The sequence below is a fragment of the Chaetodon trifascialis genome, chromosome 11, assembly GCF_039877785.1.
Source record: "Chaetodon trifascialis isolate fChaTrf1 chromosome 11, fChaTrf1.hap1, whole genome shotgun sequence".
Classification (NCBI taxonomy): domain Eukaryota; kingdom Metazoa; phylum Chordata; class Actinopteri; order Chaetodontiformes; family Chaetodontidae; genus Chaetodon; species Chaetodon trifascialis.
The window spans coordinates 2,257,464-2,282,639 of record NC_092066.1 but is presented as its reverse complement, the minus strand read 5'-3'; the positions used below and the strand labels follow the sequence as shown (position 1 = coordinate 2,282,639).

The window sequence follows — 25,176 nt, the reverse complement described above, 5'->3', positions numbered from 1 at the left end:
AATAAATGGTTGGCAGTAATATATGTTGCTGATTGCCAAAGAATGAGGTAAAATATAAACACTCTTTCAGTCCATCATGTTTTGTCATGCTGATCTTGTTTCCAGTAGCTCTGATCTGAGGTATGAGGCAGACTGCAGGCGTTTTTTTTTTGTTTTTTTTCCAGTTTGACTTGCACAGCCTGTGAAAGTCCCTCACACCAACATGTGGGAATGCTCATTGCATCACCAAAAAGGAATCTGAAATGATGTTACGCTCCCTGTAGGGAAGCACTTGCTCAGGCTCAGATTGAGAGTCCCCTGGAAAACACAATGGGAAGAGGCCTGGACTGTGTATCATCTGCAAAACGTGTGCTGCAGACGGAGAACGGGGACAAGCTGTTCTGGGAACAGATCCTCAATGTTTGCTTTATATCGGCCCAATGGGTGGAGTTAACAGCTTAACAGCGTCATGACAGTGACAAAAAAAATGCTTAAAAACATGGCATAAAATTTAAAATGATCACTTAAAATCACAGAAGAGCAAATTAAAGTCCTGTATTCGAAACCAGTAATCAAAGGCAGGAAGTTAATTTCCTCAAGTACTGTACTTTACTTGTACTCTAATTGACTAGTTCTTCTTCAAGCAACTTTTTATTGATTTGACTTTACCCAAACTCTGTGCAATATAAAGCAGATCAAATGAGCTCCACCTCGAGCAGCTACAACAATAAAACTCTGCTTACACACGAATGCATCAGTATTAACAGCCTAATAATATTTACATGGGCCATTGTCTTGCAATAAAAGTACTTTTAATTTTGATACTTTACGTACATTTTGCTGATCATACTTCTGTACTTTATTTTTAATGTAATTGACATTGTAATGGAGCAATTTTCCATTAATGTTTTGGAAGTTTTGCTTAAGTCAAGGATCTCAGTGATTAAAACAACATTTAACAGTACTTTAACATTACCATGAAAATGGAAACTACTGGCTGTTAAACAAAGATTGAAAAAAATCTGCTTTGCAAATATTTCATGAGAAACGAAACACATTTGTGAAAATTCAAACACACAATGTGCTTTGGTGAAAAACACTGAATGCAAACTGCTGATACACCTGCATCATTGTGTAATCTCTGAGACGCAGCATCTAGTTTTAAAGCCTTTATTATTTCAGTTTAAATTGTACTTAAATTGTGTGTATTTCTACAGTCATTTGTGCTTAGTGGCGTTTCCACAAAGTAATTACAAATTGCCAAATAATACAAACACAATGTGTGTGTGTGTGTGTGTGTGTGGGGGGGGGGGGGGGGGGGGGGGATTCATGAAGGGCCCCCAGCTCTTTCTTTTCTCCGGGCCCCACAACAGGTTTTTCTGGCCCTGAATTCTGCAGCATCATTATAGTAAGTTGCAATAACAGCATGACAGCTTCATTCGACTTCTTCGTGTGACCCTTTAACTCGACAGTGAGCTTTAAAACTGGACTTCCTGTTTTCTCTGACAGACTGCAGACACAGAGGGAGTCTGATGGGGGTCGTCAGTCGATCTCTGTCATCACACCTTCTGCTGTCATTTAATACAAACACTGACAAACTGAATGCAGACACTGGATATTAACCGTCAGTGCAGGATGGGCCATGAATAAGGGGGAGGGGTTAGCTGTCACAGCACCCTCTGGTGGTCTCAGGTCTGACTGCACCATTGAGCATGATGAGAAACAACACAAGCACAGCAGCACAGACTGAACTGAATCTGCCTTAATTTAAACAGACCTTCATCTCCTGCTTCTGCTTTTTAAGAATAAGTTCTGCAGGCAATTTCAGATTTCTGTTAATTATTTCAGCTGCAATCAGAACCAAGAGGCTTCATTTTATCACACCTCTTTAGCCTCCTGTCACCGGATACCAGTATTTAGTGATTTATAAATATATTAATATGCAGATAAAAGCTTCACAGTAAAGAGCTGACGATTGTCCGTTTAACTCGGGCTTGAGCCCAAGCTGTGCCTGCCAGGGCCTGAATGTGGGTCTCTAGGTGAATGTACTTTTCTTTTTCCTGGGACCGCCATGGCAGCACACAGTGTTTTCTGAGAACAAACAAGCTGTAGTGATTTCAAGAGCAACTCCAGAAAATGAAAGTAAAAACTTAGGAATTACCTGGATGTTACCTGGACAAAGCACATCTTAAATTTCTGAGAAAAGTTGACTGACTTCCACTTCCTTCTATAATCAACACACCCAGAAGTGAGAGCTGTGTAAAGGGATTCTGCAGCTTTGACAAAAATCACCTTTAACAGGGTTGAACTGGTGGTAACCATTTTATTTCAGGTCACTTTGTTGTATATCCTGTTTATTTTTTGACTCCCTGGTGTTTGTGCTGAAAGACCTTTCAGGACTTTGTGATGTTAATGTTCACATTGGCTGCATTTATGGCTGCGACACAGAATTAGATCCACATGTGTCAGAGACTCATAATAACGCTTTCAAGTCCTTCAGGTTCCTCACTGCAACATTAGGCTGTCGTAATATTTAGCAGATTCCACCAGAATTGGCATCAAAGTTTTAGCCAAATCCGAAGTGTAGAGCTCTAAAGGGCAATTATTTGACTACCAAGCTAAACAAAGCACAAAGTAACATGTATAATAATGAAAAGCTCAAAACTGTGAACTCCATTTGCAATGTACACAATGTCCTCGCTCCCTTATTCAATACAGAAAAGGAGCATTATTTTTCTCCTATTGAATCAGGTGTTTACATGGTCAGTTACACAGTAACATCCCCATTAGTGAACTCTAGAAATCCATTGTCAAGCGTTACGAAACAAACCATCGCCCATTCATGGTCCCTTTACGGTGGCATGCAGTCCCACAGCTCATGGCAGATACACTGGCAGAACCCGTAGACCATGATCATGATCAGGCTGGCAGGAACCAGGCTAACCAGCAGCACCCCGAGCGTTGTCCTCTGCATGATGAGCAGGTAAACCCCCATGGGCAGCGAGCTGAAGTACAGCAGCCCCAGAACCCACACCAGCACCCGGGCCGAGGTCTGGCATAAGAGGGCCGCACAGTTCCACACCGTCCACCTCTGCGTGATGGACGCCATGGAGTCCAGACTGGAAGAGCGGTAGCCCCGGTTTGATGTGTGAGATCCACGTGGCTGGCGGTGGAGGTCTTGGGTGGATGCAGCCACTGGTGGAGGCTCCATGATGGTGATGACCACAAAGTTAGGGGAGCCCCGGATGGAGGAGTAGGTGGTGGAGGAAGAGGCGGAGGAGGAGGAGGAGGGGGATGTCACAGGTGGGTTGCTACCCATCAGCGTGCTAAGGCGCCTGGGGCTGAGGAGCAGCTCCGTGGTCGCCTCCTGGTGGAAGTGGAGGTTCCTCTGATTCCTGCTTTGGAGGGCCAGCGCCGCCACCAGGTTGCTGTCATCTGGCAGGCTGCTCACCGCCTCCCCCGGCAGTCTGGTAACGTAGCGGCAGAACGGACACACCACGGCGTCTGGAGGCGACTCACCCAGGTCCAGGATCTTAGTGAGGCATTTGGCACACAGACGATGGCAGCACTCGAGCACCTTCGGCCGGCGACTGCCCAGGTTGTACGCACAGTAACAGATCTTACACTCCAGCTCCTCGATGCTCAGTATGTCCACATGGCCACAACCACCACCACCACCACTATCCTCAGTGCTTTGCAGCTCAATCATCATCCTACCGCCAAGCTCTATCAGCAGAAAAATCCAACCAAAAGCTCGGGTCCAGGCTCAGCACCGAAGGACACGGCAAGTTTCCCATAGATGGAGACAGTGACAATGGTCCACTCCACTGAAGGTCTCGGGTTCATTGTGGCTGTCCAGCGGGCTCCTGCACTGTGTGTGTGTGTGTGTGTGTGTGTGTGTGTGTGTGTGTGTGTGTGTGTGTGTGTGTGTGTGTGTGTGTGTGTGTGTGTGTGTGATTTGGGAGTTGATGTGGGAAGTCCCTCGTGAGTTCTGGCCTCCGGGGCTCGCCTGCCTCTGAGCAGTTGGGATAACGGTGCTTCGTTTGGGGCAAAAAAGCCTTTCATGGGCCGCATGAAAAAAGAGAGAGAAAGTGAGAGAGACTGAAAGAAAGACAGAGAGAGAGAGGGAGAGAGGGGGGGAGAGAGAGAGGGAGAGAGAGATAACTGTTAACACAGCATTAGAAGAGAACAGAGGCGAAGGGACAACAAAGCAAAGCCTGTACAAACCAGAGCTGGAATTTTCGAGCCTGATCTTTTGTTGCTCAGTGAAATTCAGTCCAATTAGTGGCTCACACACACACACACACACACACACACACACACACACACACACACACACACACACACACACACACACACACACGCACACACACAAATGTAAACTCTAACATCTACAGTTCTCTGTTAATGGTGTGTGACCGTTTATGTACGTGTGTGCCTGTATGATAATGTTAAAGTGTGTGCGTGCAAATATGCCAACTTTGTGCACAAGTGTTTGCACTAACTTAGTGTGTGTGTGTGTGTGTGTGAGTGAGCTTGAACACACATGAATGAAAGGGTGTGACAGTGTGTGTGTGTGTGTGTGTGTGTGTGTGTGTGTGTGTGTGTGTGTGTGTGTGTGTGTGAGTGAGCTTGAACACACATGAATGAAAGGGTGTGACAGTGTGTGTGTGTGTGTGTGTGTGTGTGTGTGTGTGTGTGTGTGTGTCTGCAGCTGAATACATTTTAGGATCTTTATTTTCTCGTACTTTGTTCTTACATTAAGGGGCGTTCGCAGGCTCGTCCCCACAGATCACAGGGCTGCGGTCTGATTTTCAGTGACTTTTCAGTGACAGTCACAACCGGTTAATTTTATCCATGAATGCAGCTCAGTCTGGCTGCCTAAGCTTTGCCAAAGCCTCGCCATAGAGGAAGCAGATGTTCGTTTTGAAACAGTCATATGTGTGTGTACAGTGTGTTTGTTGTATGAGGGCTTGTTACGCTCAGGTGGTGCTTCCTATCTTGATTTCTGCAAACTTGTGATGATGCATATAAAAATCTGTCTGTTTGCATGAAAACTTTGATGATTCTGGACCTTCAGTGCAGTTAAGGTGCCGGTAAACTACCAGAACCGCTTGTTTTTTTCATTTTATGCACTTATTTCCTCACTTTTCCTGTGAACACACACTGTGTGAAACACGACGAATGTCCTCCTGGAGAGGACTCCTCTTTTCCACTTTTCACTCCGTCATCCAGCCAGAAGGAACAACTACAAACTCATTTGTTCTCTGGTGTGGTCAGACAACACATCATAGGTCTGTTTAAACGTGACCCAGCCTTCATTTTGGTCATAGTTACAGCTAGTTTGATATCTTCTGGACTTTGGGTTGTTTAATGAAGTTTTTTTCTAATCTAAAATCCTTCGTAATTTAGGGATGAAAGTTCATTCTCAACCTTGGAAGTAGTAGCCTGGCGTGGAGTGATGGGGAGGAAAGTGGAGCAGGTCATTGTTGGAGATCACGGTTTGGCGCTGAGCTCTGATCTTGATTCGGGTCCAGAACAGTGCAGGCGGCAGCGTAAAATGGGTCATCATCTCTTTGTACCTCTGAGTTTCCTCTGGCTCCCCAACATGGGTTCATTCTGACTCCGTCATGTGTGTCAGGTGGTCTGCTGTCTGTCACACAGCGTCTCCCACACACTGCATGTATTCATCTCGCTACTCTTTTGTTTGCCTTATTCATCGTGTAGTCCATAAACGTCAAAAATAATGACAGCTGCCCATTAACAGTCACAACAGTGTTGACTATCAGACTTTGTAACTAAAGCACACGTTTGTGCTCATGGTGTGTATACATATGTTTTTCTACTGTGTTACGCATATATTTATCTACTGTGCAATAGTGCAAAACACTGTACTTAATCATCTTATCTTTCTTTTTTTATTACGAGCCAAACTTCAAAATGTTAACACAGCTTGTCACCGCTCCTGCCTGATACACACCACATCTTGTGTGGCAGTTGTGTACTCTCTCTCGTATTGTGTGGTGAATCAGGCACAAACCATTTTTAGCTCCGACAGAGTGATGTCAGGCCTCTCACAGTGACGAGCTCCAGAAACACTGAAACAAAGACAGAAATCATTTGGCTAACTGATAATTAGGTTAGCAAGTTACACCATGGGGATTTCTCATGAAGCTACAACGCAGCGACCACAGTCACCGATCACATGGTGAGCTCAACCGATGCCTCTGCAAGAAGTTCCACACAGCCAGCATCATCACTGAAGTGTTTGCTGCGATGATTGGAAGCCGTCGTCTAACAGACAACGTGAAGCAGAAAATACACTTTTACCAGCAAAAATGGACATATTAAGAAAAACAGTTGCAGGTGGGATCATTAGCTCTGATTTGTCTTTCTGTCGTTTGTTTCGACATTGTAAAACTAGCTAACAGCTATGTATCAATCAGGAACATAAAGTGAGCGTATTGGTAAATGCGTAAATGCAAGTTTAGCAGCATCTTTTAACCACTAGGGGGCAGAAAAACAGAAACAGCCCTGATCTACCATTGGCAAAAAAAAAAGTTATAAAAGCTAACGTGTTAGCAAACCGTGTCTGTTAAAATAAAAGTACGTCCAGTATTCACAGTCTGGTTGGTTTCCATGAAGTCCTGTAAAAAATCTCTATTAGCTATTTACCTTTAATATCTATCTATCTATCTATCTATCTATCTATCTATCTATCTATCTATCTATCTATCTATCTATCTATCTATCTATCTATCTATCATCACACACACACACACACACACACACACACACACACACACACACACACACACACACACACACACACACACACAAACCTGACGTCAATGGCCTGAACCACAACAAAACAAGCAGCAGTTAAAGTCTGAAGCTGCTTCCAGTCGAAGTAGTTTGAGCGAGACAGGAAGTGGGGCGATTTTGTCTTTCACAATAAAAGGCGTCAGTTTAGAAACAAAGTAACATTGAAGTGAAATCATTCACGCTCATGTTTCTCATCACGACCGCGATTCTTAATTACAAAGTTGGAAAGTTTTCACTTTTCTTCAGAATTTCCAGATGATGTAAATAGAAAATAAAAGATTGTTTTTTTTTTTCGTTTGATGAAAACAAATACACGCATAGGCTACACATTGAGTGCATTCCTTAAAAAATGCCATATTTACTGTCTTCGGGTTTATTTTTCTTGCAAGATTATATTTCGTTCATGTGACAACACCGAAAAGGAAGAACTATTCAGAATTTCACAAGGAAATTGCAATTATTAGATACAATTCAGAATATAAAAATGTTTTTGGGTGGAATAAATATGTTTTATTCCCTTCTATCATCTTTAGAGCTACACTGTCATTCCAACTTTAAAAAAAGCAACATTTTGTAACGTTATTATCGTTCAGTGCGGAGATAACAGCACCTTTTATTGTCCACCTGCTGGCACAGATTCGCGATTCTCGTTTCAAACGCAATGGCTTTTATTTTGAAAAACCCAGCCCCCGGTAGGAACGACTATCACAAATCGTGTGATGAGCTTGACACACATCTCTGCAGGAGGAGCGGAGCGGTAGAGCGGAGGGGCTCCGGTCGTTTTCCAATGCTGGCCAGCCGGGAAACAGGAGCCGCGGGCGGCGGGGAGGCGGCTGCCGGGCCTTTGGGGTCGCTGAGCCGGGATCAACGTGGGGAGGAGACGCCGCCCGGCCGCGCAGGGTGTCGTCTCGCCGGCCTGGTCAACTGGAAGCAGAGACCTTGCAGGACTTCAGCCCTGTTTGCTGCAGCCAGCGCGGTGCTCTGGTAGGCATCATGACGCAGGGATATGAGGCACACTCCTATTCTGACAGCACGGAGCTCCTGTTAATGACAGGAAAAATAATTAGGATTGACCCCAAACCTCAGCAAAACGTCAGAGTAATAATCCTCTGACTTAAATAAAGTGACGATATTATAAAGTGTTATTTCTTTAAATCCCCCTTTCCTTCAGAATGACAGATATTCTAATCCAATGTTTTTTAAGGGCAAATAATGGCTTTTTCTCAAGATACTTTTATAGCTGCCAGTATTGATCAGACTGGTTTCTTTGTGTTTTATGGTTTGCAAAGAGTTAATGCAGTTTATCCTGTTTGCTTTGAATTGCTTTTTCTAGATATTCACACTGATATCCACATATAAAGCCTATTCAGGGCCGTAGCCAAGATTTCATTAGTCCAAAGTCTCCCTAATGAGCCCCCCCATCCCACCCCCCGCCGAGAGAGACACACACACACACAAACACACACACACACACACACACACACACACACACACAAATAATGAACTGTCTAAAATGTCACGAGTATTTGGATTTCATTCTTGTAATCATGTAATTTTTGAAAAAATGTACTCGATTTGATTTTTGGTGGGCTAAGTGGTCAAATTAAAATGTATAGTACTACTGTCATATGTTCATTTCCCTAGATTGCTAAGAGAAAGCCCAATTTCCGGAAACAACAGAGAAAACGAGCTCAGTGGGAGTTAAAGGCTGTCCCGTGTTATTGTTTTCATGCAGACATGCAGAGATCACGAGGCCACATTCACTGGAACGAGCTCCACCACTCCAGATGCATTTTATTCCAGTTTTTCGGATGTGTGGAAATGCAAATTACATTTATTCCGATTCATCCTTTAAAAACAGTCATTGTAGAAATACTGACTTTAAAAATATGACAGAATCTGTTCCTTCATTGCTGCGAGCCTCCAGCAGCAAAGATGACGAGCTGACCCCAGGTCAGTGGATTTTAGCCTGATTCACTGGACGTCATCTTTTCTGTCAGTGGCTTCAGTTTAAGTTCGTCAGCCTTCAGTAAAACCTCGTCTGCTGGCTGATTCCAGGGGAACCTTTGCTTTGTTCCTCCTCAGGTTTGTGGCCTTCAGCCCTCTGCGAGCCTACAGCCTCCTGGCCGTCTTGCTGGCTCTGCTGGTCGTCACGGTGACCGCCAGAGACATCGCTCGGGCCAGATCCACAGGTAACACAGAAACACCTTGTATTTCCCCGACAGTGTGACGGTGCAGTCTGTGTCTGTCATTAAATGAACGTATCTTTAAGGATCAAGATCAAAACCAGCAGCCAAGCTGAGCCAACGAAGAAAGAAGACTTCATGACTTCACCAATGAATCAATGAAAATCTGTGTGGGTTTCCGATGATTTCACCCTGATGGCGACTCATTAGCGCGATGAGTCAGGACGAGGTCACTCATTAGCCCGATTCCGCTCGCTGTCGCACTCCTGATCAGACACGTGTGTTCTTCATGCCAGCGATGGTTTTACTAAGTTAATGAACATAAGATGGATTCATCGCTGTAGTTTTCTGTTGTGAGAGAAATGATCTTACTGTTCAGCAGAGGCTCTGAGCTTGTCCTCTTCGTATCGGTGGATTGAGCCTGAATGAACGCAGAGTAAAGACAAAGTGCGCTTTAACTCTCACAGATAGTGACTGTGTTCACCCTGCGTCACGTCCAGCTGTTTCCAGTGGTCACAGGAAACATTCAGTGAACGTTAACGGCGTTGTTTGAGCAGATCGGATCGTGTCGCAGTCAGTTTGTGTGAAGCCGTAATCGTCCTCAGCTGCGTTCTGTCTATTTCTACATAACAATCCTGCTTACTGTACAGTCAAATGCATGATGTCCTCCTGTCCTGTCCTCCTGTCCTCATACTTCTGTCTCTTTTGGTCTGGGCCTGTTTTTGTGCTTTGGGCCTCTCAGATCCAGTAAAGCTGCAGCACACAGTGTTAGACAGTTGTCTTCTTCCAGTTTTTGATAGTTCGTGTTTCACCGTGACAAACCTCTGCACGCAGAACTGAAACCATCCTTTCTTAAGCACCATGTAAACATGCAACAGATGGTTGACCAGCAGGTCTAACGCAGATGTGAGCAGATGTTTTAAGAGTGTATGAATCGACAGTTTTGTCTGTAATAACAGACAATATTCTATTATTACAGCAGCCTTTTATAAGTTGTCCTTCATGATCTGTTTATACAGCAGCCTTATTTTCACGAGCTTGTTTGGTTTTTATGGCACTTCCTGTGACGTGACCTGCTCAGTGATGATGAATAATGCATTTCTTCTCTTCCACAGGAGCTCTCTTATGGCGCAGCATGACTGCAAGGTAGGAAACTGAAATGGATGTTTGCTTGTGTGTGTGTTTGGCGGCGATTACAAATCCGAGCTTTAGCTCTCGTCTGATTGGTTGAGTTAGAAGAATGTCAGAAAACACTTAAATGTACTTTTTGTTATTTATTGACGCTCCTTGAAGGAGCAGGTTAGCTGATTAGCTTAGCTTGAAGCTGCAGGATAGCGTGGGTAAAAATCAGAAGCTCAGCTGACTAACCAGTTAATCTGTTCAGTTAATCCCATTTTATTCATTTATTCTGTAACTCAGAGGACTGGGCTTTAAAATGTTAGTTTTTGTGTGTGGAGGAAGGAAATATTCAAAGGCAAGGACAGGCGTCGTGTCAAACTGAAAGCTCAGGTGTGTCGAGCAGACGTCCTCTCTGAGAGGACGCTCATCCTGAATCTGACTGGACTGTTGAGAAGCTGCAGAGCTGATTGGTCACACATGACTGTCTAATCTAATCCCATCCTCACCCTGCGACACAAGTGAAAGGTTCGTCCATTGACTACGAAGGGAAGAAAGGAAGAGAGTCAAAATATTTTAGGAGATGAAGTCAGAAATCTCACAAGATTTTATTCCTCTGAGTCAGAGTGAGACAAATGAGTGAAGAGGAAGACCAAGAGCACAGTCTCAGTGATCTCAAAGTGGTCCCAAAATGAACTCTGGAGCCTCAGACCTCCATCTGATCCACCTGCCAGGTGTGCTCTGCCTAGAGGGAGCTGATGAGCAACAAACCAGAGAAGGACTCGAGGTGGGACCTGAAGTTAGTTTAGGAAAGCGCTGTTAGACGCCAACGAGCCAAACAAATCTAACATCTCAAACGTGCAGTTCAGTCTTATCTTAAGCTAAATGCAGTCTAACTTTTCCCCAAAATGTTGTGTCTTTGTTCTCAAAATGTCCAGAAAATCAGCACTGAGTATTTTGGGGTTTTGTGTCTGTTGGTGTGTCAGAATAAGCAGCTGGAAGCTTCGAATGGAACAATGACAGATGGCTTGTGTTTCACAGAAAACTGCCTCAAAATATGATTATATTCTCATATTTTTAGGAAACTTGAGGGATGCTGACTGTGCCGCTTTCCTCGATTGATTTCCGTTTTCAGTTTTTTGTAGAAGGAGCAGATCAACTAGGAAGTTCTGAGAAGTCTGTTGTGTGAAGAATTCCTAGTGCTTTATGTATTTATCACCCACAGATATGAAGTAAAAGTACGTGTTTTCGGAGTACAGTCCGTGTTTCTCGCTGGACTCACACACAGGAAGAATTCCTCTGTATGAACGTGAAGGCTGTGCTGGACTTTAACCACATGGTGGAGCCTGAGCTCATTCACTTTGTTCATGTGACAGAAAGATTTAACATACCTTACCCCACATAACCTGAAACACACACACACACACACACACACACACACACACACACACACACACACACACACACACACACACACACACACACACACAGACACACACACTCACAGCTTCATTTTCTTTAAAAAAAACCCTCTAATTTGGACATTAAAGGCTGATTTTGACCTTGGATTAGCAGTTTCCCACGTCACATGACCTTGAAGAGCATAATCAAAGACCTCGAGTCTCGGTGGTCTCTGTCTCTTTGGAGCATCGTTAACTGCTGCTACTCCTCTTACTGCAGCTGATTTGTGATTCAGCAGTTTTTCTATTAGCAGTTTGCTGCTAAGTTAGCCACATGCTAATACGTTAGTGTCATCTGTTTTGCTCATTTTACTTCCCTCTTGTGTGAATATCCATCAGATTAATGAGTGTGTTGTGCTTCTCTTGGACTCTCATAGTTTTCTGATTTCTAATCATTGTATTTCATTGAACTTGTTGTCTAATTTCAGCATTTCACACTTGCTTCCAGTAAAACCCTCAGTGGCAATCCGCTGTTTTCCAGCATCTTCTTCTTCTTATTGTTACTGATGTAAGAAGAGATACAGGTAAACCTGCTCAGTCACAGTACAATTGTTCCTGAGTCAATGCAGTAATTTCCTTCATCCAGTCATGTGTTCACAAAGCGATGAACCTCTCTCCATCCTCTATGAACGACTGAGCCTTTCCAGGACACCCCTTTCATACATGATCATGACCCTCTCACCTGTTACCAATCAGCCTGTTTACCTGTGGAACGATCCAAACAGGTGTTTTTGGAGCGTTCCACATCTTTCAGTCTGTGAAACGTGTCGCTGCGTCAGATTCACAATAAGAGATATTTACAGAAATCAATGAAGCTGATGAGCTCAGACATTAAATATGTTGACTCTGTGCTGTTTTCAGTTGAACTATCTCTTTCTGTTTTATTTATGTTTTGGAAATTAATTAATGTTCCTTTCATGCTTGGTGATTCGATCCATGCTGCTGATTTCTGAGCCATTTGGCCGACTTAGTCTGGTATGTGGCCGACTGGTGGCAGTGATTGTGTGTGTGTGTGTGTGTGTGTGTGTGTGTGTGTGTGTGTGTGTGTGTGTGTGTGTGTGTGTGTGTGTGTGAGAGCGTGGGGCGGCTCTGGTGTCTCGATGGGATTCAGCAGAGGTGAGAGGGATTTGTGGGCGCCAGGCTGGATGCAACACATCTGAGTTATATAACCGATAGTCCAGGTCAGGTCAGGGGCGAGCCACCGAGTGTTTGGACGTAAAGACACACAAACGTCACGACCATCGATCCGCAGGTGGCAGTATAACATGAAGAAAAGGTGAAAGTGAGCTTCGTGGAGATCAGAGTTGGCGGAACACATGTATTGGATTGCATACGGTTGTGCCTAATAAAGTGGCCGCTGAGCGTACAGGTGGCTGCTCAGATTCAAATCGAGGGCGTCGTGCTTTGTGAACGCACCTCAGCCGCCAGCCCTCGTTCCGGGCTCCTCCTGTCCTGATCCACGTCTCTGTTGCCCCCCAGCCTGTGTGACATTTGGCCAGCGGGGTGGGATTGTGCTGCCTGTCGTCACCTGCTGTTGTCCGTCAGAGGCGTCGTGGATAATTGTACATCAGGCTCAGAGCAGGTCTCAGGCAAAGGCTTGTGGGAGATTAGCTGCTGACCCAAAATGTGAGCTGACAGCTGGGATGTTTGAACCAACAACGTCCCTCTCCGTGCTGACTGTGTGTGTGTGTTGAATGCGGTCTAAAACACAGCGTATAGGCAGATACGTTTATTTTTTATTTCTGAATCATGTCAGACTTCTGGAACAGCTCCAGCCTGACAGTCCGCCCGGTCTGCACACTCACTGGTTAATGACCTAATCTCAGCTCAAAACCTCTCTGTAACACCAATCCTCAGGTCTTTATAGCGGCTTCCCGTAAAGTTCACAGGTGCCGCCTGTTTTCAGCTGATTGTCTGCATTTAACGTCTGATAATCTATATTTATGTGTGTGTGTGTGTGTGTGTGTGTGTGTGTGTGTGTGTGTGTGTGTGTGTGTGTGTTATGAGTCAGCTTTGTTGTCTCTGTGTCATGACCACAGTCTTTCTCTAACTCACAGAACTAATCGTGAACCACATTCCTCATATTGTCTTCCAGGCAGTGATTGTCAGGTATTTTCTGTGTCTTCAGGGAAATGAGATGTTGACATCAGTAAGTCAAGTCGGCATCGTTGAAAACACACGCAGCTCATCTTTCCCACATGTGGACAAACGTCACATGATGGATTTTGTTTTCGTGCTTCGAAGGAAGTCTCGCTGTGCTGCTGTTTGTTCCCACAGCAAATACAAGTGTCTTAAGAGTTGTGAAACCTGAGCGATTTGTGTGTCTGATTACTGTGTGTGTGTGTGTGTGTGTGTGTGTGTGTGTGTGTGTGTGTGTGTGTGTGTGTGTGTGTGTGCGTGTGTGTGACTCAGCTGTTTCTCCACTGACGGAATTGATTCAGAGGTGTGACATGAAGCAGTCAAGCCAATCAGATCACTTGACACACAGGGGGTGTGCTTCACAGCGAACGCTCCGATTGGACGCCGGCTGCCTGGTAGAAAACAACACAACAAACCAGCCACAAGTGTTTCATCACAGTCAAACGATGCACTCAAGAGTCAAAATAAGATAAAAAATAAGTGTGAAAATTTGGGATTTCTCATCTTAAAATCAGACGTTTGCAGACATCGCTCACAGTTTTTGGTTCAGCTGCATGTTTATAGTTTGAAATCTGATCATCATCGTATTTATTTATTTATAAAGTTTACAACCACGTCATGTCGTAAGCACCAACAGTCTGATGTACGTAAGTGTTTACAGAAGAAGAGCACAACTTAATTATAGATATTTCAGGGCAATACGATAAAAAATATGTACCAGAACTGGCGACAGGCCGACATCTTTGCTGTTGTGTTTATTGGAGCATTTTGTTTTGCTGATGTCATCACAGGCTTTTAAATTGAGGACGAGGACTTTGCGCAACTTCCAAGAAAAAGTGTGTGTGTGGTAACGTCCACCTGAACAGCATCATCATGACCCAACCCTGAGAAAACGGCAACAATCGAAGCCTTTTCTCAGATTTTTGTCCCGTCTGAAGCTGAAACGTGTGAGAATTCATTCAGTGTGCAACACAAATCTGAATATATTAGAAAATCAGTTTTATTCCTCTGCAGTGAGTCTGTGTTCGGGAACAGGTCACTGTTTTCTAAAGTAGTTCAGCTTTTAGGACTCAAAAAATAAAAATATACATAGAAATACATGGAAGGGACCTGATAAAATGGAGGTTTTTGAAGTGAAATAAGGAGCTGTGATATTGAAATAGGATGATAATATCTTGCTCATCTTGGTTAATAATAATACACGCAATGATCAGTGTGTTTTTTATGCATGCAGCAGAACATTTCCTTTCTTTTTCAGCTCATTTCTGATTTAACATTTTGGTAAACACGCTTTGAGGGTGAGTGAGTCGCCATGATCGATACCGCTCTGATGTCTGTATGCTAAATATGAAGCTACTGCTACTGAAAGCAGTCGTAACCAAGACGTCAAATCCAACAGAGTTTGACAGGTTAAAGGAACGGTTGGTGGATGTTACCTTTGCACAGAGCCAGGCTAACTGTTTCCTGCCTTTATGCTAAGCTAAGTTAGCCAGCTGCCGGCAGTAGCTGACCTCCAAATGCTGCTATCGATCATCTGCCTCCTGCTAATCTGTTTCCCTAAATGTCAAACTTCTCCTTCGAATAAACGAGCGCTGTTTAGGAAACACTGATCACCATACAAACATCAGGCAGTCAGTCACATGTCCCCTCTCATCTGGCCGTCCTGATACAAGGCGAGGCGTGTTTGGGAGGTTGGTGGTGTTGGTGGTGTGGAGGGTGTTGCTGTTTCTACCCCCAAACCCCATCCCTCTGTCCTCCCGGCCGGAATGTAGTGTGACCCGGTTATTTTTAGACAAGGCCGCTTGAAATACTCCTAGCGGGTCTTCATTGAGGATAAACACAAGCTGCTGTTGCGCCGTGCGGCACGTAAAACCCGAGTCCGACTCCAACCTGAGTTTGTGCTGCCATTTTTTACTACAAAGACGAGTTCTAGCTGTCTCTCGTTATCTGCTTCACAAAAGCGTCCCTCAGACCGTCCAGCGTTTGGCTGCCTTCAAGTGTCTTCAAGTCTTCTGAAGGTACCCGAAGCTCTTGAGATGTCTCCTGAAGATCGTGGGGCAGGACTGAGGTATGACTTTAAGAGCTGTAGCTTATTTCTTTAAAGGATCTGTTCGGCCAAATCACAGGAAATCAAATATATCTTTGCCACCTCTTGTGATATGTTGCCATGTGGATAGTTTGGGTTTTATTGATCTGAATGTCTTCCGCCTCAAAAACAATGGAGGTGAACAGAAACTGGTTTCTTTCAACTGATGGATGAGCTGAAGCTTTAAGGTTTTCGACAATAAGATGTCACATTGGGGACTGCAATCTTGTTTGTGCTTGGATTTTGCAGACTTTATGACTCCAACTCATGATAAAGGCAGTTAGTTCACACAAAAATGGGCAGCTTAAACTCTCAATTTCAGTCTAAATAGATGAACAATATGGCATGGAGCTGGAAAGCGGCGCACATTGTTGTTTCTTTGCCCCCCGTTGGTTCACATTACTGGTGGCTTGTGCTACTTGTAGCTCCGGGCTTCGTGTCTTGCAGATGGGCCTTTTGCAGAGGCATTAATGTAAACCTGATCAGCTGCTTTCTCACTCCATTAATGTCAGCTTACTGTATATGAGACTGTAAGCAGAACATAAACAGGTATTAGTTGCATCAGAGTCCTTGTTTCTGTGGTATATCCCCACACAGACAGGTGGGTAAACACATTCACATCTCCCTCCTCCCTAATCACAAGAGAAGAGCCGGGATGTTTTTGCCGCCATTCCTCGCATTGTTTGTCTCGCTCTATTTTTAAAGCACCGTCACTGGGCTTGTTAAACGCTCAGACACGCAGCTCCCTGTGTTGTTTCAGAGATTACTGATTGGGTAAAAAGTGATATCTGCCCGACAGCTGCTCATGCCGTGCCGCCGCCCTCCTTCCCCCTCCGTCGCCCTCTGACGTGTTGTTGTCGAGCTCCCTGTTGAAAGTTGGACATTTTTCAGTTGGAGTGACGGCTGAAGTCTTCAGGCTGTGGTCAGTGCTGGTCTGTAATGATCTGGAGCAATGAAATATGATATATTCGCTTCAGCTTCCAAAGTTCTCTTGGGTTCAGACAGCATGTGACAGGGGGCTGAAAATGTCAGGATTTGCAACCCATGAGGTGTAATTCACTGGAAAATCAGGACAGAGGCAGTCAGAGAGACAGATGGGAACATGAATGTAGCCTACATAGAGTGTGAAATTGAAGAAATGATAAAGTCCGGCTGAAATTAAATAGCATTTTTACATATCTGCTCTGCAATAATAACAAACCAAAAGAGAGAAATTGATATGTCAGTTTTGCATTCATTCTTCAGATTATGGAATTCGTCCATGCAGATGAAGACCTTATTTTGACAGAGGATCATTGCATAAAGCAGTAATGTCAGCATTCAGGCAGAGGACACGGTCACACTGAGCCAGAACAACCCAGACAACCTCACCGTGGACTGAACCACAGACTGAACTAAAACAACACATGACGCTTTTGGTCATTTCCACGGTTGCTGCTGTTGGTTGTGTGGATTATGTGCATATCCATCCCAGCATGATTAATGGCCATTTCTGGATATGTTTTCCCTTCAAAATTTAATTATAGACTCATTTAAAAGATGGCATCGACTGCAAAAAGGACAGGATGGGCTTCATTTTAAACAGGGTCTTCTCATTTCTTAACTTTCACCCATGTTGACAAAACCTGTCATCAAGTGTTTGTCTCCACGTCTGTGGGAAACAAGCTGTAACCAACTACTCTTCCACAGTCCAGGTGATCTGTCGCGTGGCGACACTTGGCGGTACTTTATCCACGGAGGCTTGCATCTCTTGCATCTGTCTTTCGTGGAACATAGAAATGCTCACCCGGTCTGTCCCTCACTGCTTTCATTGCCTCACAGTATGGCCGTCACATGTTCGACCCATCATGTGTTCCTGGAAATCAGCCTCCTACCGGGGGCATGTGCCTGGAAGTCGAGAGGGGAGCAGCGGGTTGACCTTTCGTCATATGGGTTATGTGAGACAAGGCCGAGAGTTTGTTTCAGGTGGAAGGGGTACTGGGTGTACATGAGATACTGTTGCTTCTCGTGGCCTCCAGTGCTTGTTCCTTTGCAGCAGATACATGCTTCGGGGGGAAGGGGGTTTGGATGGGGTTATAGAGGGAGAAGGGGTGGCCGGGTTCAGGAGAACAGAATGAATGGAGCTGAAGTGGACGAGTGGATGTGGGTGGTTTAGTTGGTGAAAATGGAGTTAAACAGCTGTGTGCAGTGAAGAAAACTGACCATGGGAAAGGGCATCGCTTAACAGGAATCCATCATTAGCAGCTGACAACAAATGCAAATTTGCGCCACTTTGAAGGCCAAAACATTTCCTCAAGAGCTGCCAGCACGAAGGGTGAATCTAGAATGTGTCAGAAACATCAGATCTCCTCATGGAAGTGTAAATAATGCACTTGTTCTACTGTCAGTTCTTCATCATGTTCACTAAACAAGTGATAAATAAATGGGACATAAGGAATGATTTCAGAAGAAGAGATGAGATGATATGAGGTGAGATAAGAAGAGATGAGATGACTTAATAACTTGGTTGGAACAGGAAAACGAAAACAACATCAACAAAATTCTGCTGTTTTTTTAATATTCTGGAGAAATTAATGTGATTTTTATGAAATATACGCAACATAAAAGATAATGCAAATCTCACTATGACAAATCACTTGAGTATGACTCAATCAATTGAGAAACTATATATATAACGTGTATAACATAATGCACCTAATCTTATAGAAATTTTTTAAAACAATCTCATTGCATTTCATTTGTGTATCTTCACCACGAATGCAGGAATAACACAGCTGTGGGAACTGGTGGGAACCTGCTCAGTTGTTCTAACCAGATCTCCATGATGGTTTCACCCCAGCTGTTTCCAGGACAGCTGCTTCCACAGGACATGTAGTTTCATCCTCAGTTTTCAGTAAATTTAGCACGTTGCCCTTTAATCTAATGAGAGCTGTTGAGACAATTACCTCGCCCACAGTTAGTCTGAACCACAGTGGAAACTGGACTGATCTGTGCAGCACAGTACTGGGTACAAAGACTAAACCCATTGGGTTACAGTTAGTTAAGCTAGTGGAACAGAAGCTAGCTTGATGCCTCACTTCCTGTCTCTTTATTGCACATGACCTACACGTGTGCCGTTTATAGCAGTTTCATGTGAAACGAGCATGACGGCTGATGGTCGGAAATGATTTTTGGAAACCCCTGATGTGGAGGGGAAAGTTTCATGCTTTACCAGGTGGCCCAGAATTCCCAGCAGTACCACAGCATGGAAGTCACGTTCATGTTCCTATTCCCATCTGCCAGCTGTCTGTTAAGTCATCTCGCCAGTTTTATTGTAGGTGTTTTAATTTAGACTATGACATTTATATTGGACTGGCTTTTTTCTTGGACTAAATTTTATCGATGACCCTCAACTAGTAGAATTCAAAGCCCTCAAATAAACCTCTTCAATCCCTCTCTTGGTCAAGTCAAATGTTGATGCTATTTTTAATGCAGAGTCATTGCATATTGTATCAGTAATTATACGGTGACCATGTACGCATACCAACAAGGCGAGCCTTGTTCAACACACATTGAGCAAGGTCCTCTAAGCTTCAAGATGTGATTTGAAAATCTAGACCAAGCAAGTGCTAACAACTTTCGGACAGATGATGTCAGAGTCCTGGCGGACTGGAGGAGGTGACAAAGAGAAACCAAAATTTTTTCCAGGTGATGGGGTGAGAGGAAAGACTTGTTTATGGAGCTTGTCCAGTGCCTCCCCTCCCTGCCCTCCCCTCCAGCTCTGTCAGATCACTGCTGTTCCTCTATCTCACCCCTTATTTAATCTGATGCACTTCACCCACTTTAACCCAGTTTATCATCTGATGGTCACAAGGAATTCACAGAACTGTAGTTATGTATGGAGTTAGTAGTTACTAGTTAGGGTTAGTTAATTACTAATTTGGGTTTAGTGGTAGATAAAGCTGAGTATCATCAGCATAGCAGTGAAAGTTATGCTGCAACTGATGATTATCGTCATTATTCATCATCATCATCGTCATTATGGGGTCCACCCCGGTTTATCTGGGTTGGGGGTCTCTGTTGCGGCGGCTGAGTTATGTTAAAGATGTCCAACATTTCTTGTGCCTGTCTTATCCTGTAGCTGGGAGATCATTGACTCAGGCCAGAATAGCCGGTCTGGGACTGGACCTCAGCTCAGCGACTCCCTCAAACTCTTCCTCCAGGAAACGTCAGCTTTCAAACAGCAAAACCCAGGCAAGGTGAGGCAGCAGACGGCCCCGTTCTAAAGGAACAGTTCAACATTTTGTGTTTAGAACTATATCAGTATGTGTTACCTGAGCCATTTTCTGTGTTTGCCTTCTTTCTCTAGTTTTGCCTGCTGGTTTGCAGCCTGTGCACCTTCTTTGCTGTCTTAGGACGCTACATTCCGGGGATTGTTATCTCATATATTCTAGGTGAGCAAACTATGCTAAAGAAGTGATTTATTTATACATGTAATTATATGAGGTGGTTGCATCTCTCTTGTCCATGTTTTGGTGAAACAGACCTCACTGATATTCAGACCATTTCTTTTTGGTCAGCAGCATTGATGTATTAGCAAATATAAAAAAGGTGGTTAAACTTTGGTCTCCCAGGGGCGATCATAGTCAAGCCACCAACAGCAAAGACATGATTCCACTGTACCATAGAAAGCATCAATTGATGCTTTCTGCTGCTGGAAGGACCTTGTACTCATATTAACAGCTCGTAGCTTCATGGAGTCATGACACTTGAATTGGGGCATATAGCATCAGAGGCTTCATCCTAACATGGCAACCAAACGTCTTCATTCAAGTGCCGTTAAAATGACTTTTAGGTGTGTTTTTTTGGCCAGTGTGTTAACAGATTTTCCAGAAACAAATAATTATGTTGCTGTATTTTTCTCTTTGTTGACCTCTCTCTGCAGTGCTGGGCGTTTTCCTGTGGCCTCTGATTTCATCTCATGATGTGGGTTTGTGGCTGGAGCCAGTTCTGCAGAAGCTGGACTTTGGCATTGGGGAGTTCCTTCAGAAAATCAAAGAGAACCATGGTAACTATGTCAGTATGTCGTCTGTTGAAACGATTTTCTCCTATTTGTTCCAAACAAACCAAAGATGTAACAAAAGAGCTTTAGAGCGGCAACTGGAAGGCTTTCATGAGCTGGATGAAGGTCTTTTCAGGCGGTAAGCAACACTCTGCCTGCACACCTGCTTGGATCCTCATGTGAACAGGTAGATAAGTGCTCTATGAGTAAACTCCATGAACGGAGTCAAGCATGGAATCCAGACTACTGAGATATCATTCACAAAAACACATTCAAATATGTTGATATAACTTCCAGAAGGTGTGTAAACAGAAATCCTACACATAAATGACTTTGTTTTTAATCCTGCCCCTCAAAACTGAAAGCTTCTCCTTTACTTTTTGTTTTCAATGTTGGACGAGAAACCTGAATGTTTTCTTCCTTTCAGAGAGGAGAGTCATGCAGGCTCAGGCTGAGAAGGAGGGCATCGAGTCGGACCTCTCCTCCATGTTTCCCAAGGTTGGCTGATCATCTCAATCTAATTAAGCCTCGGTTGCCTGACAGGATCCAGTTAAAGCTAATTGAAATGTGGTACACATGATCCACATCAGCCTGCGCAGTGAATGCCAAAAGATGCTTATCAAACACCTGGTTACAGTTTCCATTCACTGAGTGTGCTTCCCTCAAATTTGGATCCTTGGGTGAAGTGAACTACTGGTTAACTAACAGTGATGTTAACATGCGAGTCCTGATGGTTAGTGTCATAATTTAAGCTGCTTTCTTTTCCTGATTGGCTTGTACATGAACACAGTATGAAAAAGGGTGGGACAGGCACATTTTATCTGTCCTTTAGATGTTCAGCTAACTCACACTGCAGATATTTTTTGGGATATTTTGGGATATTTTTTCTCATTCACACCTGACGTCTCTGTGTGTTTCTTCTCACAGCTCGACTCCACGGTGTGTAAGGAAATGTCGGTGTCAGACACAGAGGTGTCTGATGTGACGTGGACGGACAACGGTACTTTCAACCTGTCAGAAGGACACACGCCTCAGACGGAGAACTCAGAGGGTACGTTTGCCGGCTTCACGGACGGATTTAGACGTGCTGTTAGCGTTCTGTGCCTCTTGTTAACGTCCCGACCACTGCTCGCCAAGTTCTCGCTGTTTTACAATAAATCTTTTTTAAAAATCTTTTTTTGCCTCAACCTCACAGACCTCGACAGAGAAGAAGCGTTCACTGGTGGCCTTCCAGAATTCCCCTCACTTGACAACGGTACAACGACCAATGGCGACGACGATGACGACCTCAGCCTCGGCCTTTCCTCGCCCCCACCTCAGCCCCAGCAGCCAGTCAAATCCAAGCATACACCCTCTCCTCACAAAGACCAACCTGCTGACAAAGCCCTGGAATTAGTCCACCAGATGGCGGGCGATGTCATCGCCGCCGCCGTCACAGCCGCCATCCAAGAGAGAATAGAAGCAGCGGTCGGCCTCACGGCGCTGAGCGACTCGGAGCGGCCAAGACTCCCAGAATCCACCAGGCTGCTGGAGCTGGCCGAGGAGTCGGACAGCGAGGTGGAGGACTTTGAGCTGCTGGACCAGTCGGAGCTGGAGCAACTGGAGGGGGAACTCGGGCTGGCTGAGGCGAAGGTCCAGGCCAAAGAGGAGGCTCAAGCCAAGAGCGACAAGCCGGCCTCTTCTGGATTCTTCTCCAAACTCCTGAGACGCCACTGATAGATGAAAAGCACGGTCGGCAGTGGAGGAGGACGGGTTACAGAGGACATGCGGAGGGGGGACGGGGGTGTTCTGGTGGTTGTGAGAAAACAATGTTTCCACGTATCTTTTTCCTGTAGAGCTAACATCAACATTTCAAAACGCATCAGTTTGTCAGATATGGAGGTGGAAGTGACATCACTTTGGTCAGAATCACGTCAGCCGAATGCCGAGATCAGAGCACACGACATCCAGCCAATGGCCATCAGTTTCCCCGAAACATGGAGGATGCTTCTGTCACTGCATATTTATTTATTTATCTAATTATTTTTTACTATTTGCATACCCTACATTTTTTACCCAGCAGTCTTATCACCTGTTGTATGTCGTGGAAGAAAGACAGCAAACTATGATTGGTCCAACCTTTAGTCTGCAGCGTCCCTCAGTCAAGTTACTGCAAGAGCTTATGATCCCACGATGGCTTCGTCCGACAGAGCGAGCATCATAACGTCCAAAAGTACCGTGTCATCTGATCCCGGCATAAAAAGCTGCTGATGGCTGAAGGACGAAGGTCCTACTTTTGGTTTTAATCATTTGCTGTGGGTACATTCATCTTCTCAAAGCAACTTCTATCACCTGATCACATTTTCTGCTGAGATCAATTTAGCATTCATAAGCAGCATATTAACACTTATTAAATGGTTTTAACACACTGTGACTTAGCTTAGACTTAAGCAAATAAGGACTTTTTTTTTTGTTGTTTATTAATGTGCTGTGTAATCAATATGATTACAGTTAATATGATTACATCTGTGTTATAATGTTTAATCTATCATTTGTTTTCTGTTTATACACTTAAAATGTCCATACACAATATCTGCTTACAGTTAAATTGCAGTGTGCTATAAACCATTTATTAACTATGTATTGCTTATAAATGCTTAATTGGGGGTTAAAATTAAGTGATACCGATAAATTTGACCTGAATTTCGCTGCTGGACACAAAGTATTCAAACCTGAAACAGATCTTCTCAACAACTTAAACATTCCCAAAACAGACTCTTGCCCTAATCGTAATCAAAGCCTGGATACGTCCCAAAATTGCATTGAAAGACCAGAATAACTGCAGCAAAATGCTAATTTTACCAGTGACCCGAGGACTTCCTGTTATGGATGACTGACTGACAGACTGCCTTTAGTTTTCAAAACCACACTGTAGACAGCTCACAACACACCTTACACTCACTTTGATGCTGAATTGACTAATTCAACTACGTTACCCAGAATTCCACAGACATCAACTCAAATGACAATCACTATTCAATCAAATCACTGTTAACGCTCAAAGTACTACTACTGGTTGGATAGTTGACAGTGGTGATTAAAAAGTAGGAAACCTTTTTTTTATTTTTTATTATTTCATTTTTTAATATTATATGTTCGTTTGTTCCCTGAGACATTTATGTAGTTGAGGGACTTTTATTTTATTACAACATGCAGCTCAAAATACTAAGCATGGAAATCTTATTTTGAGACATAAATGTGTTCAAACATTTTACTTCCAGTGCTCAATGTGGTCGTCCACAGGAATACAGAAAAACTGCTCTGCTTTTCGATCATCTGCAACCAAGTGAGCCCATGACGGCCCCTGGTCCTCCCAGCACAGGATGATCCAAAGTTAAACTCAAAATAAAGTCAAAGTCAGTTTTAATGCACTGAAAGTAAAATGTTATGAGCCGACATGTTTCCATTTGCACCTTAATTATTATTTAACGACGCACCGACGTAGAGCAGTCTGCTGTGTCAAGCATCGGTCATGGATTCAACGAATTAAGGCGAAGAATGACTGAAGTGCTTCTTTAACATGCCTTGTACATTAAAAGACTTTGTTTTTATAATAAAGACATGCAGCAATGTATAATGTATCCTCTTGAATTAATCATGTGATGCCTTGTATTAGCATAACTCTAAAGATAATGAGAGAAATATTTGTTTTTCATTTATCTTCCACTCATATCATGGTGGCTTCCATGCAGTTGTCTAAAAGTGTGAAATCCTTTGGCCTTAGTTCAAAAATATGTTGGCGGATCAGAACAAAACTGCAGTAACAAAATGTACTTTTATGTAATTAAACTCAAGAATGTCAATAAATTGTTGTGACACAGTCTGAAGTTTTATTGATTTGACCTTGGTGTGTATTTATGAATACAGCTGTTGTGAACACGTATTAATAATGTTGGGGGGATGCAGTCACACAGCGGGGACATGCTTACCTTCTGAGGACAAAATCCAAGCCCCACAATGTAAATTAGCCCAGGTTATTATTATTATTATGGATGTAATAATAAACTTGTTTGTACAGCATCTTTCATTCTGGAATTACAGCTCAAAGTGTTTTACAAGAAATCATATACACCAAGTGAGTGCTTTACATAGAAAAGACGGAATGGACATAAAAACAAGAGAATATAACCCTGATGATGATAATAAGGATTAGAATAAAAATAAAGCCAATGCTTTCAAAATAATAATAAAAAAAACAAAACAAAACAAAACAAGTAAATTAAATTGTAACGAGAATGTAAATGAAAAAAATATTGATAACTCTGAAGACTGACGAGTGAAGATGTGTGTGTTCGCGCGGACAAC

General features: G+C 43.6%; 2 protein-coding genes across 3 annotated transcripts; one reads left to right on the top strand and one right to left on the bottom strand.

Moving 5' to 3' along the window:
- Window positions 1-2,286: 2,286 nt before the first annotated feature.
- On the bottom strand, window positions 2,287-9,516 carry rnf182 (ring finger protein 182). Its single transcript, XM_070973711.1, has 2 exons — window positions 9,508-9,516; window positions 2,287-3,613 (listed from the first exon to the last, which is right to left on the bottom strand). Exons 1-2 carry the CDS (start codon window positions 9,514-9,516, stop codon window positions 2,831-2,833), a joined length of 792 nt encoding a protein of 263 aa, XP_070829812.1. The 3' UTR covers window positions 2,287-2,830.
- Window positions 7,520-24,694, top strand: retreg1 (reticulophagy regulator 1). Of its 2 annotated transcripts, XM_070973692.1 has the most exons (9): window positions 7,520-7,788; window positions 8,890-8,996; window positions 10,106-10,136; window positions 19,912-20,029; window positions 20,140-20,224; window positions 20,716-20,838; window positions 21,260-21,330; window positions 21,760-21,883; window positions 22,028-24,694. In XM_070973692.1, the coding sequence occupies exons 1-9, from the start codon at window positions 7,592-7,594 to the stop codon at window positions 22,546-22,548; spliced, it is 1,377 nt and encodes a 458-aa protein (XP_070829793.1). In that variant the 5' UTR covers window positions 7,520-7,591; the 3' UTR covers window positions 22,549-24,694. The 2 variants fall into 2 exon arrangements, with proteins under 2 accessions (XP_070829793.1, XP_070829794.1); XM_070973693.1 differs by lacking the exons at window positions 7,520-7,788; window positions 8,890-8,996; window positions 10,106-10,136 and adding an exon at window positions 15,126-15,773.
- The last annotated feature ends 482 nt before the right edge of the window (window positions 24,695-25,176 follow it).

Excerpts from the sequence above, each read along its gene's own strand:
- retreg1 (XM_070973692.1), top strand. The coding sequence starts at position 7,592 with ATGCTGGCCAGCCGGGAAACAGGAGCCGCGGGCGGCGGGGAGGCGGCT. Across the intron at positions 10,137-19,911 it reads TGGCGCAGCATGACTGCAAG|CTGGGAGATCATTGACTCAG; the intron begins GTAGGAAACTGA and ends CTTATCCTGTAG. Across the intron at positions 21,884-22,027 it reads TCAGACGGAGAACTCAGAGG|ACCTCGACAGAGAAGAAGCG; the intron begins GTACGTTTGCCG and ends TCAACCTCACAG.